At 41.6% G+C, this 17,350-nt stretch overlaps 1 protein-coding gene across 1 annotated transcript in view; it reads left to right on the forward strand.

Moving 5' to 3' along the window:
- ush2a (Usher syndrome 2A (autosomal recessive, mild)) overlaps positions 1 to 17,350 on the forward strand; it is a 112,400-nt gene that overhangs the window by 2,699 nt on the left and 92,351 nt on the right. The window contains exons 4-14 of the mRNA XM_061276698.1: positions 155 to 323; positions 5,971 to 6,106; positions 7,837 to 7,900; positions 8,352 to 8,453; positions 8,544 to 8,733; positions 8,841 to 9,049; positions 9,731 to 9,952; positions 10,972 to 11,065; positions 16,199 to 16,394; positions 16,762 to 16,892; positions 17,030 to 17,237. Coding sequence (XP_061132682.1) covers positions 155 to 323; positions 5,971 to 6,106; positions 7,837 to 7,900; positions 8,352 to 8,453; positions 8,544 to 8,733; positions 8,841 to 9,049; positions 9,731 to 9,952; positions 10,972 to 11,065; positions 16,199 to 16,394; positions 16,762 to 16,892; positions 17,030 to 17,237 — 1,721 coding nt within the window. The remainder of the gene's footprint in view (positions 1 to 154; positions 324 to 5,970; positions 6,107 to 7,836; positions 7,901 to 8,351; positions 8,454 to 8,543; positions 8,734 to 8,840; positions 9,050 to 9,730; positions 9,953 to 10,971; positions 11,066 to 16,198; positions 16,395 to 16,761; positions 16,893 to 17,029; positions 17,238 to 17,350) is intronic.

Genomic DNA, 17,350 nt, shown 5'->3' on the forward strand with positions numbered 1-17,350 from the left:
TACATGTATAAATGTCAAAATGAGAGACTGCGTCCAGTGGTGCTGAACTCAACATGAATGTTTGTGGTTCAAGTCTTGGTGCTGAGAAGCCTCTTCACCCCGTGTCATTTCTTATTGATGTTTGCATTTTTTTTCTTTTGTTTTCCTTTCTCAGGATGCTGTTGGAGAAAAGCTCAAGGGACCAGTCAGTCTTTGCAGTGACAGTGTCGGAAAGGGACGTCAGTCTAAAGTACACTCAGTCCACAAGTTCAGAACCTCTGATTGTCAGCTTTAAAACCGAGGGACGGCTCGTTGTGGATACGTGGACACACATTGTTTTACAGGTAACAAAACACACACACACATGCATTCAGAAACTAGTTCTATGTGAATTCTTTTTTATTTTTTTGAAAATGAAATTGATGGGCCAGCACTTTTTTTCTTCTTCCTGAAGTCAGCACACAATTGTTTTCTCAAATACAGACATAGCATAACTTGATTAAAACATATTGATGAGATTTCCTCAAATACGAGTGGAGCAAGTCAAGTGGAGTCAAGTGGAGCAAGGACCACAAATATCATAGGGATTGTTTTCAAAGAACAGAAGCAGTCTTTCTTTGGCCATAAAACTTCTCAAATGGCGCCTGTGAAAGGGCGGACATTTTTAGTCTGTAAGAGACTCTCAGGATGTTTGTGCTTGGTGGAAGAGTATCGTTTTACGCGTTGCTCTGCTGAACAATCTCCCTTTCAGCATCTCGGAACAAGAACAAGGCGACTGTGGGAGAAAACATTTCAATACCTGTTGCTGTTGCTTTTCATGCTTTTGGCTTTAAAATGTGATTGGATCAATTTTTGTTAAGTATAAGTGTCTTTAATCAGACACTCAATTCAACACTGATACATCTATACAGGTGATACATCTGTTTAGCTAGTTCAGTTTAGTTAGCTGTTGTTTCGCCAGTTTTTAGGCAGTTGACTTGCATGTTACACTACTGTAAGTTTAATGTGTGCAGGTTCCTGTATCTCCACAATGCCGGTGCAAATATATGTGCTTGAGATAGCGCAACCCTCGTAGCCAATTTGCTACCAGGGTGTTATGTCTTAGAGGTGTTCGCGTGTATTCCTGTGAATCAGTCTCCCTTTTGTTTAATGGTGTGCTGATGTGATCGGCTTTGACCATTCAGAGTAACATAATCATCCTTGACATTCAAACACCATTCGCATACTGCCACTCTCATGCCTGTGCACACACACACGCACACACACACACTAACACACGCTCGCGCAGCAACTTGCAGTTTAGTGCTAATTTGTTGCTGTGTGTCAGCCGCGCTACAGATATTTCCCCATGAAGGAGATTTAGAAACATTCCCGTACACGTACACACACCAGTCATCTGTCGGTTTGAAAAGATCAAAACAGCAAAAAAGACAGTCTAAAGGAACACGGGTTTCCGAGTGCCGGGAGCAATGCGCATACATGCACGCACACAATCACATGTGTGCACACACAGGGCCAAGAGCAAGGTGCTGTTGGGGGGCTGCCGCTCCCAAGGTAGTTGTCTCATCTGATTATGATAACAATGTACGGAGTAGCGGAGGAAAAGGTAGCCGGGAGGGGACTGGAGCGAGAGAGAGAAAGGGGGGGGGGCGGTTTAGGAAGTAGTGATAGTTCACTTCAAAGACTCTAATCTGTGGCTCATTTGAACATCGTAGCAGGATTTTGCCAAGGTAGCAGCACATGTTCATACGTTTAGGTTATTAAAGTCCTCACTGTCTCATAGATGATGCCTTGGAGTTTCCTCTCATGCAGTGATGGGTTACCGGAGCCAACATTAGAAAAGCGGTTTTGGGACACTGGCTGGAAACTCGTTTTTCCATTGGTAGAATGCGATTGGAGCAAAAGTGAGAGCCGTTCTAGTTTTTTTTTCACATTTTGTTCAACTTCAAGGTGTTTCTAAACCAACATTCTGCTTGAGTTTTCAATGTTATGAACTTAGACGTGTAGAGGTTCCACTCTCTTTCCCCAAACCAAATGGACAAGACCGTGTTTGCATGCATGCGTTTCTAGTTCACTATTCTCTTATTAGTTAATTAAGCAGTAGTTTGTGTTGACGAAGGTTAAGGTCGGTGCAGTGGGCATGACTGAGCCAACTGTAATCTGTGCCACTACAAAGAACCATCCACGTATCCATCCTTCCTTTCTCGTATTTTAATTATTATTTCTTTCAGAGCGCCCCCGTCATTGCTTCCTGCATTGAAAGAAAAAAAAGTCTTCTAGACTAATGGTCTTTATTAAAAGGTTGGCATGTCACCTTATATATGCCCTCGATCTCTTTTTTCCCTCTCTCTGCTTCTTTCCTTTTCTCTTTCCCAGCCTCATCTATCTCTTCAAAGACCCCCTCCCGCCGCCAACCACCCCTTCATTGTCTCTTCGCCTCCACCTTCCACGTCCTTCCCCCTCTGCCTCTCATTTTCTTTACACTCACACCCTGTTCCTCTCTCTCTCTCCCCCTCTCCATCTCCCTGGGGACAATTTTCTTTTCTTAAATAAACTGTCATAGCTAGTGTTAAAATATGGGCCTTACACGGGGCGAGCGCGACGAGGCAAAGGCACGGGGCCCTGGGCTGGTATAAAACATGGATAATATGCTGTGAGAGGTAATTGTATCTTTTAGCACTGAGATGAGTAGAACAAATGTATCTCCCCCTCTCTTTTTCTCTTTTTATTCCTTTTGCTCCTCACCTTCGCTTCCTATCTTTTGCCTTGCACGACGTAATACGATAGAGTGAATATTGGCTGTACATCAGAGCTGCTAACAGTTCATTGTGGCAATGGGTGGGGAGGGGGTATGAAAGAGAAGCTCGGGAAAACAAGAGAAAGTGCAAAACAGGAGAGAGAGAGAGAGAGAGCAGGAAAGGTGAAGGAAAAGTGAAGATGATGCAATTGTTCTACTAATCACATTGGACTTTTAATTGTGTCTCAAGCTCAAATGATGTTAAGTTTATTATGATTAGTTCCGATGTAATGGCATTAAGGAGAGATCATTCAGTGTTGTTATAAAATTACACTGAGGCCCTGAGGGTCTCTGTTTGTCTGGTCCTTTTTGAGGACACATTCAAGGATAGGTAATGGAGGAGAACCAGTTCCCAACTTAGGTGCAGTGTTATTGAAATGTCTAGCTGATTTTATATTTAGGGCCGCATTTTCATGCTCAGTACAAATCTGGAACAAAGTACAGTCTTGCTGTGCATAGTTTTTTTTGACCGGTGCGAGTAGAAAAAGGGTGTCTGCGTCGTTGTGGGAGTGAATACAGCCGACTTACTTTCTAGCCAATGACAGCAGCTCTACTCATTCATTAAATTCATCATCAGGCCTGCGCAGTCTTTGACAAAGCGGAAGCAGAAATCGACTCTCTGGAGTCTACGTAGAAGCTCAAAGCCTCACCAATCGTCAGGTTTCTTTCTTTTCTTGTTCAGTTTTGCTTTTGTCAACATTGAAATCTGTCTTTTATTAGACAATTCCTTCCAGCATCCCTGATTCACTTCTCCCCACACCCCCTCCTTTATCTCACTCCCTTGCTCCTTATTGACAGCTTCCCTGGCTGTGTTAGTATTTGTCTTATCAGTGAGTGGCTTGTCACTCATTCAGTCACTAGTAAAGCCTTAGGTGGGGGTGAAGAGAAAGTGAAGACAGTCTGGGCCAGGGTGTTGGGAAGAAGATAGTTGATGTTTGAGATGAGGAGAAACAACATGCTGGTGTTTATACAGAACGAAAGTGCCACATTTAATCAAGACAAGGCCAGTAGAGATTTCTTTTTGAAAAAATCAAATCCTCCTTTTCACGTTTGGCGGTTTTCTTTATGGATAAAATGCATTTGCTTTGTGTGCGGTGTCTCCATACCATGGCAGGCCTGTTTTGTATGTCGAGTTCCTCTCGGCCGCATCTATCTGTAGCTCACCGCTATCAAGTGAGCTTAGTGGGGAAACACTGTGGTCCACACTATGTACTTAGCCACAGCTTGGCACAAGTGTGAAAACGGAGAAGAGCTTGATTCAAAATGCTTCTCTACAGATCACTAAAAGCTTTCCACTCATGGTATGACTTACCTCGCTTTCACGGAGGCTTAGGTGCTTGCCAGTGTTTTTTTTTTTTTTTATATAAACGCAAAAGATGTTTTAAAGGATCTTAGAACATGTGCATTCCAGGTGTTGTCTTATTCCATTTGAAATATTTGTATAAGTGACAGATATTGGCAGAAAATAGGGTTAGGGTCTTAAATTCAGTCCACCTGTGAAAAATTGATTGGACATGATTTGGAAAGGTACTCACCTAAACGTACAAATCAGGCGGAGCGTACAGAAACATTTCAAGGTGTGTACATGTGATGTCTCAGTTACTTAATTTTTAATAAATCATCTTGAGAGGCTTTCTCCAGTGTCAACCCCACAAGGAGCCTCACCTGTCGGACCGCTACCAGAATGTTCAATCACGCCACTGTTGGCTCTCTAGCTGGTGCCAACAATAGTTACTTCTTGCCAACATGGTATCTTAGAAGAAACCAAGCAACTCAATATTTGTTCTGTTTAAAAGAGAAGTTATTTTTTTAAACACGAGGCGGATTAGGTACCTTCATAGCAGCGTTTTCATCTCACTATAGACAAAATGGCATCAGTCCAAATGAAACCAGTTGTCGCCACTTTAAAAGTCAAGTAAAAAAACACTTCCCACATTGTCAAAGAGTTCTAAAATTCTCCTGATGTAGAGGTAAAGGAAAGAACTGCAGTAAAAGCAGATGAATCGAAGAAAGGAAATAAAAACTAAGTGTTTATGAGAGCTAACAAAGAGGACTTGGCTATGTTTCAGAAAGGCACGTGGCAGCGAAGGAGGATGAAGCGCTTCACCATTCATTTACATCAGCTCTGACAACCGCCTCACATGTCCCCAAGAGCCACATGGCTCGGGCTTAAAGATTCTTAAAGTGGGCCCTTCTTCTGGTTCCCTCTCTCTGACTTTGCCTCTGCTTCCTCCTCCCCTTCCTCCTCTTACTCCCATTCTCTCCTGAGCTCTCGTGCGCTTGCCAGTCTTCAATCAGCCATCATGAAAGTGTCTGTCTGCGCGTCTTAACCATCCTCTGAGAGGCAGACACTTGTCTGGGACTGCCTTCATCCCCTAAAGGCGTTTTTTTTTTTTCTTTCTTTGACTTATTTCCCTCCTCACACCTTTTCAACTTTCCTCGAGATGACAACAAATGAGAGCGACAGGGCAGGAAAGGAGAGACAGTGAGAGAAGTGGACAGAAAGATATCACTTTTGTAAATATCCCTTTTAATTGTTTTAATAAAGGTGCTGAGGGAAAGAGAAGGGAAACAAAAAGTAGTGAAATGATGCAATGGACAAAGCAAGGAAGACCAGTCCAAATGAAAGATGGAGGATGAGGGACGGAGGGAAGGGGGTCTTAAGAATCACGATTATCAGGATCCACAGAGTGTTTCCCAAAAAAGCGGATTCGGAGATTGTGCAAAGGGAAAGAGTGCACACATTAAAGTTTTTCTTATGAAGGTGTCTTTTTTTTTTTACCCGCTCCCTCCCGCGGGTTTGATGTGAAAGGGAGCCGCCGCTGCTTTGACAATGTTGTCGGCTGTGCCGTTTTCCATATTCATGCTGCAGATCGAAAGAGGACAGAGGCAAGAGCGCAGAGATTTTTGGTCAAACAGAAAGCTCATTTGCGCTGAGGCAGTTTAGCCCCAGGCTTTCCCGCTACTGGGGAAATGAGTTGGAAGATTAGTCGTATGCATAATTCACACTCGCACACTGGGTCACACAAAGATATGCAAAAAAAAAAATGTTTGTATACTTAGATTGTTGCACAGGTTGAATGCATGGACAAGTTGCTCTTTTATGACGAAAGGAGATTGCAATTCGGAGCAGTGCTATAAAAAATTCTGAAGATGCCGGACAACTTCTACGTGTCATTCTGACTGACTTTCAGGTGCACGACAGACATGCCAGTTTGTTCCTGAATGGGCTGGAGGAGGACGGGACACCTTTTGAGACCCAATCATTGCCCTTCAGATTGCATGACAGCAATGAGGACAGCACCATGAGGGTGGGACTCGGCTCCAAAGGTAAACGGGTGATATTTGGAGAACCGCTAATGTTGACAAGTTAATCATGTGCCTCATGTTCATAATGTGTGTGTTTGTTAATATGATGTCAATGATATCACCCATTCTCTTTTGTGATTGATTGGTAGTGCCCATGAGCCATCTCTAAGTCAATAGGAGAGAGATTGAGAGAAAAATGATATCCGTTCATCTCCAGAGTGATAAACGAGTGTTTTTCTTCTCGTTTATCAGGCATTGATCTTTGGTTCACTGCAGGTAGCATCTGATAAGTTGAAGATCACATCAGAGGTTGTGATCAATACAAGTGATTGGCTTGGCGGTGTGTGTGTATGTGTAGCTGATCGTCGAACCCCGGGGGCTGTGTCTGGAATTTTGACCAGAGAATTGATTGTGCGAATGCTGATCAGAAGTATTGATTAGCAACTATGTCTGTTGTTGGTGGGAGGAATCTGTGTCTGAGGAATAACAAGAAACAAAGGATCATGTGTAATATTTTTGCCTTAAGAAAAAACACGTATAGTCGCCGGTATCTGCTTTCAACAATTCCAACGAAATACATAAACAGCCACTTAGGGATGCAGCGGATGACTGAAACGTGCAGTTTGGAAGACAGATACCTCCACACAGAAGAGAGAATTAAGGCTTATACCTTGCATCATCCCACTAACAATAGGCAGAGTGCTTTACAGAGGAAGCCATAATCCCATTTCCACACGCTAAAGAAATCCTCAGCCAAAGTCTCAGGCTGCACAACCACACACTGTTCGAACGCACTTAGATCCCATAACACTCTCGTACTGTCTTTCGGTTTTCGATACACTCAACCACCTTGGACAGTGTAGTCGAGCCAAGCGCGCCAAAGCCTCCCTCAAATGCAAATGCGCACGCACGCACCCAAGCGTGCTCACGCTTGGACTTTGTTGGAATACTCACAAACGCGCACATTCAGACAAAGCTAGATATGGCAGGGCTTCTGTCGCCGCTTAGGGACGACATCCTTTTTCTAACAGTTGTTGTCAACTTTGTTGGACACGAAAACACCTGGGCTGTCTTTGGATCGACATCATTGCCCGTTTGTGTTTTAGTCTTTCATGTTCAAGCCAGCATTGTCACATTTAGAAGCTTGTGTGTTGAGATGTGTTCACTTCTGGGTTTGATGGCACCTCTTTGTAGAGTCCAGTCGTTTCCTCGCACACCGTTTTTATTCTTTGACTTTCACCTGTCACTGTTCTGTTACTGTATATTAATTTATATAATTTTTGCTTTAATTCTCTGTTTTCACTGACTTTATGGTTGTCCTATATGTGAAATATTTTGTGACAGCTGCTGCTGCTGTAAAATGCGCCATATAAATAAAGTTTGGTTATATTGTATTCTATTATATAGACAGAAGTTCAGAATCCACACATCACATCTTCAGGTATAGAGTAAGAGCTGTGTGATAAACACCGTGTTTCTCAGTAATTAATGACTTTCTGGCATCTTGCCAGGCTAATGCAAATGCTTTAAAAGCCTTGCTGCTCTTTAGTGGCATCAAATGCAGACTGTGACTGATCTTTGTCAGCCTTGGATCATGAAGCAAGCTTATATGAGCAGGTATATGGGCAGCCTCACTTAGCTGTTATCAAGAAACCGATAAGATAATCTACTAAATACTGTGAAATCCTCTCACTCTCCGACTTTAGTACCAACCCATTAACACCTTACCGGTGTTCTTTTCATCCCTCCAGGGTCCAATCAGTTCATGGGGCGGATGCAGGACTTTAGATTTTATCCTGCCACTTTGACCAACAGGTAAGGTGGATAGACACACGTGTCAATGGATGCTTTTGTGAATGAATCGACGGAGGCTGTCTGATGCTGGGAAACGAAAGATGTGGATTACTTTTGAATGATGAATAGTTGAAGGAAAAAAGAAATGTCTAATCCTTCCATCTTAAAGTCCATACTGCTTCTGGAGGATTTTCCTTAGAAATTCAATACAAGACAATTAGTGTTTCTTTTGACACTGATGTAGATAGTAAGGACTTAAATGAGACAAATTATGATTATTTTGTGCTTATGTTCTGTCAAATAAAACAATTACCAAGTGCTTAAAGATTTTCTTTTAAAAACAAAGACTTGGGGTCTTTGTGCTAAATATTAAGTGTCTGTTTGGGTAAAACTAAGTGTCATTTAAACATTTTAATCATGCAGTTATCCTTCTTTATCAAACACTTCTTTGTAATGCTTTTTGATTCAACAGGGAAATAGTAGAGATTTATTCCGGTGTCCTGCCACAGCTCCATTCTCAGTCTGAATGTCGCTGCCCTGCCACTCATCCCAGAGTGCATCCCTTAGTAGAAAGGTACACTCAATGTTTTTTATCATTTATTTATTTATTTATTTATTTATTTATTTATTTATTTATTTATTTATTTATTTATTTTATGAACAGATATTGTATCCCCAATGGCGTTGAAGACACTACCAATGACAGAGTTTTAAGACTTAACCTGAATGCACACCCACTGGCTTACATCAACGACCAAGACATGGGGACCATGTGGCGCTCCAAGCTCATGACTATGCAGGAATTGGACGAAGGCTTCACTATAACTGTGGATCTAGCAAATGGACAGTACCAGGTAATGTGCCCCTCCTTTTAACTTTCTTCACCTCTTGTTGAGATTTTTTCAATACAATTTTGGCAGTCTATTTTCTTTTGACTTTTATTCCCAACTCTCCGTTTCAGGTATTCTATGTCTTAATTCAGTTTGCTGGCCCGTTGCCTGAGTCGCTCTTGATCCAAAGGCAAAGACTCACTGATCAGCAGAACAGCACCAACGGAGAGCAGCCCTGGTTGGACTGGCAGTATGTGGCCAAAGACTGCAGTGTATTTGACATGCAGAACAATGGCCCGCTGCTGACACCGGACTCAGTCAACTGTCTACAACTGCCCAGGTAGACCCAACACATACTTTCGAATACAAAAGTTGTATTTTAAACATTCTACACAAAAATAATTTTATTTGACAAGTCATTGCAAGCTGTAGTAATATTGCTAAGATTTGATTTGAGGTCAGAAAGCTGTCATAAAATAAGTACAAATTAAATCTTAAACGTGAATTCTGATTTATGAACATCGAGACTAGAGGCACACTTTATTATAACTCACCTCACCTTCCTTCAGCCTTTGGCAGATTCCTTTTTCGTGGCCCTCCTTTGATAGCAGACCCACCAAAATTGGAACACGGTCTAACATATTTGTGAGCGCACACACTGTGTCTCACCGGCTACATTTTGGCTCTTCTGCTGGTATCAAGGCCCGAGTTGGCTGGGGTCCCCTACCTTTGTGAGATCAGAGATTATGTAGTCACTTCTCATTTTTTGCTTGATTGACAGATTATATCACACACAACTGTGCCTGGCACACTTGCATGCACGAGTTAATTTGGCAGGAGAGCAGTTGAACCTCACATTGGCAACATAATAAAACACTTTCTGACCTTAGCGGCTGATAATCATGTCAATAAGGGAAAGCTTTGTTTGATCTGGAAGATTTGAGTCTCTTATCTTGTTATATTTATTTAATCCCACAAGAGGCAGTTTGTTTTTCTTTTTTTCTTTCTCAATATATTCCAGTGAGGAGCACTACTCTGGCGGTAACATCACAATCAGCCTGCTGAGCTCAGAACCAAACTCGAGGCCAGGCTATAATGATTTCTACAACACTCCGAGTCTTCAGGAGATGGTGCATGCCACTCAGGTGCGGCTACATCTGGGAGGACAGTACCACACCAGAGCAGCCGGGGTGGACCACCGACACAGACACTATGCTGTCAATGAAATAACAATCAGTGGCAGGTAGGTTACAAATAAAATCTTATTATTCACAGGAGATACTGACAGAACCTCGCTGCTTATATATAGAAATGAGCTGTGAAATGTCAAAGCAGTGCATTAATTAAATTTTCTGGAAATATTGTCATTTTTTTACTATTGATTATAATTTGTCTTAGCTCACTGTTTTTTGTAGCATTCTACTGTTCTAAATAATTTGCCTCTTTCTATCTGATATCTACCAAATAGAAAGAGGCTACTGTTTTTTTATTCATTTGGAGTTTTATATTTTGCTAGCTTTGTAGTTATGATTAAAGCCTTTTTCCTTCATTTCATAGCATGCTTGTTAAAGTTTGGACTCATAATACAAAATGATTGGGTGATGCTATTTTAAACATGTGTTCACAGGGCTAACATACTGTAAGCAATTATTATCAGTTGTTCTGAAGCATAAACGAGTCTGTAACTGTCATCTGAGTTAGTTTAGCAAATTTTGTGTAATGAAAATCAACCCTAAATGCTGCACAACACATTTCGGGGGCAGTCACTCGGCTACATCAAAACAATACAACTTGTTAATTATGTAGGGAAAAGCCCTGGGTGCTGACATGCATCACATTCCATTAATCGAGCCACGTACTTAAGAACTGAAAAATGGCACAGAGGGAGCAAGAGGTGCAAGGATCCACAGAAGAAGGAATGAAAGAAAGAAAATCATCGGAATGTCTGAATGAATAATTAAAAAGGCTGTCTCGCTGTATGTACGTGCATGAGAGAGCGAGAGTGAGAGAGAGAGAGAGAGTGAGATGGTTGTCTGCTGGATGTTTTGTTGCTCTGATCATTTTCAGCATGACATTTATAAATGTTGAATGGGCTCTTCCTAATGGCCCTTCTATCATTCCATGAACGTACCGGTCAAAGCATAAAGCAGGCAAAGCTTCTCATCTATTTGCTTTCTTACATCTGTAAGAATCATTATTGATTGTGCAGTGTTGTCGAGTTCCTATTTTATACTATGCCTATCTTTTTTTTTTTGTTCGAAGATGTGAGTGTCATGGCCACGCAGATCACTGCGATACCAGCGTATCACCCTACCGCTGCCTGTGCCTGGCTGAAAGCCACACTGAGGGAAACAATGTGAGTAGAAAATACTTTATATGTAAAAGTTGGACAAAATTTGGACAAAATGCAACTAGAGGTAAAAACGTAAAGATATAAATAGCTCCAGAAGTCCAGTTGATACTCCAGGGTGATTACAATGAAAAGGAAAACATGTAGTTTGCATTTTGAAATATATTTTTTATGACACCAGTCCTGGAGCTTTTCTGACTCACGCCCAAGTTGGTCAGCAGTGAAAAGTTCTGTACGCCTGCAACGCCTCACCTGAGAAATGCCTGCCTGAATTTATCAATTAATACACGTGTGACTTGGTTTTCATCATTTCTTATGTTGATAAGTAAACATCAAAACTTCCCAATTGATTCCCAAGTGCCTTATTTGACTGTAGACAAAATTGTAATTTGTCACATAAGGCGTGCAATTAATAAGACATTGTCAATTAGAGTTTGTCATCTTGACTAATGCGCATGAAAAAAATCTCTTCTGCTGTTTCTCTTTTTACGCTTGTTATCTCTTTTAGCACGACACCCTCCGTCTCCATCCTTTTGTCGACTGTTCTGTCTCATGCCATCTCTCCCGGGTCTCACTTGAAATAATGTCTTAAATGGACTAGAACAATGACATTCCCTCAGCACGCATCTCTAATCAGATGTCTTTCTCTCTGTTTGTCTTTTGCTCCATTTCACTGCTCTTTTTCTTGAGTGCTGCCCAATTCATATTGCCTGCGGTGCAAGGCATCTGATTCATTTGAATCCAACTTGCCTCTGTCCCAGGTGTGGCGAAACATTAACATCGTTCATATTTTGGAGACATTTTTTTTCCTACTCTAATGAATTGAGTTTTTTTTTGACTGAGTTTCTATAATTCCGTAACTTGGACATACTTTGTTGTGCGTATGCCATGTACATTTCTGTCACTGGAGATTTTGGCAAAATACTTTAGCGCAAATTGTGCGTGTGTGTGTGACTCCCTGTGCACGTTTCTCCCAAAGCCTCTGTGCGTCATCCCTCACAGTGAATATTCAAGACCTTTCTTCTACCTCTGTAATAAAAGGCTGTGGGGAATATTAGCGTTTAATATTGCATGCGTTCTGTTGACTTGAATCGGCCCCGCACCATGACGGATGTTCAACTAATCTGCAGAATTTCCACAGTGACATTAAAGTGACAGAAATGCTCAGACATGTGTCAAGATGATCAACGGGGGCCTCGGAAGACACACACTTATAACTCGCGGAAGCTCAAACACACTCAAACATGCACCCCCCTTCTCACCCTTCGCTTTCTCACCGTGTCTTTTGATGCTTTCTTATGCGCACTCCGAGTCACACTTAATCTGTCATTCTTTCCCCTCCACATCTGATGGATTCAGTCATATCTGAAAACTATATCATGTGTTGTGTTTCATATGGCACCATCCCATATTATGCTGTAGGCCTGATTTAGCAAGATCTCGCCCCGTAGCAACATGCTTAAATGGCATGTTCACTCACGCTAATAGATTGCACGCACTGTTGGCAACAGGTGTAAAAGTCTTGTGGTGCGCCATATTTGAAGACAATTTTGGGCCTTATGTAGCGCTGAAGGTTTTGCACAATGGAAAAAAAAAAGAGAGAGCTCTGCAAGTGCAAAATTAAATTTGAAGCGATGGCATAATAGTGTTAGTGGATGAAGCAAAAAAAAAAAAATCATATTACTGAGAAATCTAATTTTGGGGACGCAATCTCCCTAAATGTTCCGAGCCTCTGTTTAAATGCCAGTGTCAAATAGAAGACTGGAAGTTGGCCGACCAGTGAATACAAAAAGTTGCTAATTTATTGATCGAGAAGATTAATAAACTAATATGGCTGTTTTAACGTAGCAGGCATTTATACGTGTTGTGTTTAGTTGAATTTGGCACTTTTCTGTTTGCGTTTGCATCTGTGGAGATGGATATTGATAGGCTGTGACGTTAAGAAGGGCCACCCGCAATCTCTGCTGCAAACATCTGCTTCAACAGCAGATTTGCACCTAGGCAGGGGTTAACTGGGTTAACTTTAGATACACACAACACGAGTGTGTGCACAAACACACACACACTCTTGGGGCTCGACCTTTCCAGTGAGAGCGTGAAATTGGTCATGGCTTTTAGGATAAGATGAGTTGCCCCAGCAGATTATTGCACACTGATGCTGTACACACACACACACGCACACATGCACAGTTGCTTGTGACAGGCCATCTGAATGTCCACACATCTATTAGAGCAGGTTTCTCACTCAGCAGGTTTTTCCAGAACATTCTCAGGGAAAATACAATTTACAATATATTTTCCTTTCCTACATTTTGACTCGTGTATTCATTTATCTGCATCAAATGATCTTTTCCAATAAGTCGAGAAGTGACATTACAAAAAGAGATTTTCTGAAATTGATATTACCCAGCATCCATCCATCCATGCATGCAGCACACAGTGTAATGCTGTCAAGCCCTACAGCCAACAAGCACTTCTAATCAATGACCTCTTCTACATTAGATACATCTGCTTGGTCCAAAGACATCTACTCAGATTAGATAAAATAATCCTTTATTGATCCCCTGGAGGTAAATTCTGTGTAGTGGGTAAAGAAGACGCATGCAGATAAAGTTTACACAACAAATTAGAATAAAAGTATGTAATAAAAGTGTTATGTAGTACGGGCTAGAGGTGTTAGAAAATAAGAGCACCTCTCATTTAGCTACATAAAAGCATATAATAAACGGTATGGCTGTGCAGTTCTATTTCACGATATACTGCAACCTCTGTAAGGTAATGGCTTTGTAGCATTATAATCAAAATAGAGCTTCATTGTTGTAAGTATAATAGAGGACGTTATGTTTTTTGCCTCTCTTCCGGTAATGAACAAAAAAAGAACACACCGTGGCCTCAGTGTTCTCTTTATCATTTGTTATTGGTAAAAACTCAGATCCATAAATTTTGTTGAAGTCATTTTTAGGACATAATGTGACACCTTTCGTTGTATAAATTGTTATTATTTGCAAGTGTATGTATGACATGAAATTGTAGCAATTATCAATAACATTGTGTAAATTAACTTTTTAAGAATTAACATTTTAGTCATGTAACAATTTGATATTTGCATTGATATGTACTTTATCTTATTTGTAGACATATCGACTAAAAGAGACTTTTAGAATTGATAACATATCAACTTTTTTCATCTGCCATATATGGTTTGAAGAAAATGGAGCAGCGGCATCAAAATCTTTTGATATAAAGAAAAGAATGCAAGTGTGCACTCTTAACTCCCAAACGCGAATCCCTCGACTAATTAGCAAGCTGCGAGAAAGGGAGCTTAATGCAACATTGAATAAAAAGAAAATGGGAGGGGGTCATCCCCGTTTTCATTTGCTATGGTAATATTTCCTGCTCACATACTCCATCTAGCTATGAGAACAAGTTGTTGGGGGACGCCAGAGATGAGGGGGAAGGAGAGAAGTGGGAAAGGCTGAGAAGATGGCTATGCTCAGGTTGAGGAGACGAAAGGGGCATGATAAGGGAGAGACTTGTAAACTGGCTACGTCTTGCTCTTGAACTCCTTCCCCGGTGGATGACGCCAAGAAAAGGAAGTTACTACACGAGCTGTCTCTTCAAAGTACAGAGAGGAAAGTACTTGGATTCACTTTGATGCAGTTGGAGGACTTTGAGATGTACCAAGTTGGACAGGGAGAAGAGATTTGGGCATGCACAAAACAGTGGCAGAATGTGAGCATGCATCGCACCCAATTTGTGTGAGTACAGGGGTGTTGCTAAATGGTGGCTAGGGGTTGTCGTGGCCACCCCTGTTAACTCTTGAGGATGATTACGATACCTTTTGACTTTCGTGCTTTTTTCCCTTGGATGCAGTATTATTTGATCCTTAATACACAATAGTCAATCCACTCTTCTGCAATCTCCAGCAACCCACCTGTCTCACCGAATTGTGGTCGTTTTCAACTCGGTCCATGAAAATTTGTACGAAGTCCATTGGATGAATATTCATAATTAATGCTTGAAACTAGCTTGCAGTCGACACAGTTTTGTGCCCGAGAGTGCATTGTACAAAATGTTCTAAGATTTATTATTCCAGAGGATCTAAGAGGTCCAGCCAACCCCTGATTGAATAATAAGCTAAAACAAAGGCATCTCGAGAATTTTCTTGTTTGTTTTTCGTATTACCAATATATTCTCCCACTGCCCCACCGGTTTTATTAAGCAAAACGACAAGCTGTTTCTTTACCTCATTTCTGTTCACACCAGTTTGCTTCTTGGCATTCTACATAATGGGGGCTACCCTACCCCCAATTTCCTCTCCGGTCCTCCCACAGTTCCCCTCCTCCGTCTGCCATAGCTAATAGGCCTAGTGCAGGTCTGCACGTGTCACATACGAGAGGAACTCCTGTGTTTTTTAATACATTTTTAATACCCCCATTTGATGCCCCCCTTGTCCACCATAATTTGTACTGACTGCTGAACAAAATCAAAGGCCTTGTACTTGCTGTTTCTCTACAACAGAAAAATGCATTTTTTATTTCATACCCCCAACCCACCATGTGCCGCACACGTACACCTTGCTATGTTTATTTTGACATGAAAGTGTGCCTGTGAGAGAACGCTGGCTGTTGCAAGTCATATCTCATTAGCGCTCTGATTTCCCTGCGCTGTGTGAATGAGTCGATTTGTGTGTAAATGCACAGGCTTCCTATTATTAAGGATACAATATCTCATGATTATCTGTTCAGTTGTGTATTCTATCACGCTTTGTATTATGATTAACAAGGGCCGCTGATTTTTGTCTTCATTTTCCATCTCCTATTGTGTCTCGATCTTTGTGTTTTTAAAATGAGTGATATGTCACGGGACTGTTTTTATGAACTGTGAGAAAAGGCCTTTGTCATTTCCAATGTTTTATTTCATGCTGCCTTGTGTGTGGCCGGTGCGTTGACAAAATCATTGTTAGAATATGGTTATTCAAAAAGCTTCTGAAAGGCCGGAAAATGACGATGCTTGTAGCTAGTAACTAATTGTTGTCAAGATTGTTCAACTGTAGAACAATTATGCGTGATAAATTAACTTGCTTTGTCCATTTTGGTAGTATGTGAAATACAAATGTAATTCTATATTCTTTGCCAGTGCCAACGTTGCGCATCCCTCTACAATGACAAACCCTTCCGGCCCGGTGATCAACTCCAACCAATGAACTGTCGGCCTTGTCAGTGCCACGGCCACGCCCACTCCTGTCACTACGAGGTCTGGGCTGATGATCAACCAACCGAACGATATCTCGGAGGGGGAGGAGTCTGTGACAACTGCATGCACAATACTACGGGTACTGTATTAGCCACATTTGCCGGAACAGTCTTAATTCATTCTTTGAAAATATGAATAATGGAAAAAAGTACTGGTACTTAACATCCTTTTGATGTTACATGTTTTAAGTAGCTATACTTTTTAGTCATTGAATGGATTATTGGCAGTGCCTTGAACCTTCCTCCCACCTGCTTTATTGAGCTTTTTGTACCTCTCAGTTCTCCTTTTTTTTTTTTTTCATCCCTGCAAAGTCACTTTTACCACAACTGAGACAAACCAAGTTGAAACGTAGTCTTAGTGACTCTCTTGATCTTTAAATGGATTCTATCCTATCCCTTGATTTGATGGCTTTGTGCTTTTGCGCATTTTGTCCCTGTCTTGATTAGGTAGGAACTGTGAGCTGTGCGTAAGTGGATTTTTCAGGCTGGAGCAGTCAGATGCCACTTCAGTCCACGTGTGCCAGCCCTGTGAATGTCACACTGCTGGAACTGTCAATGGCAGCACTGAGTGTTTCCAGGTAACACATTTATTTGACCAGTGACAATTTCACTTGCCATGACTGATATGTAATTGGATTGGGAATAAGAGTAGAAGTTGAATCAATATGTATTTTGCTTTTATGTGCCATCACCCCCCTTCATTTCACACCTAAAGCTCGGAGGCCAGTGTCAGTGCAAGGCCGCTGTAGAGGGACGGCGCTGTGCGGATTGCTCACCTGGCTGGTATGGTCTTCAAGCTTCCAATCCAGAGGGCTGCACTCGCTGTAACTGCAGTGGCATAGGGACCGTCATCTCCTCCACGGGAAGGGTTGCCAGCTGCAACCGGCATACAGGACAGTGTCGGTGCAAACTCCATGTGACAGGTACATTCGCAGCCATTACATTAGGCACATGTGAGTCATTTAATAAGAATGGAGGGGTATCTGTATGTTTTCCTATATGATGACCAGTCTTGAGCAGTCCCTGCCTCTCGCAC

Source organism: Syngnathus typhle, linkage group LG4 (assembly GCF_033458585.1).
Source record: "Syngnathus typhle isolate RoL2023-S1 ecotype Sweden linkage group LG4, RoL_Styp_1.0, whole genome shotgun sequence".
Lineage (NCBI taxonomy): Eukaryota > Metazoa > Chordata > Actinopteri > Syngnathiformes > Syngnathidae > Syngnathus > Syngnathus typhle.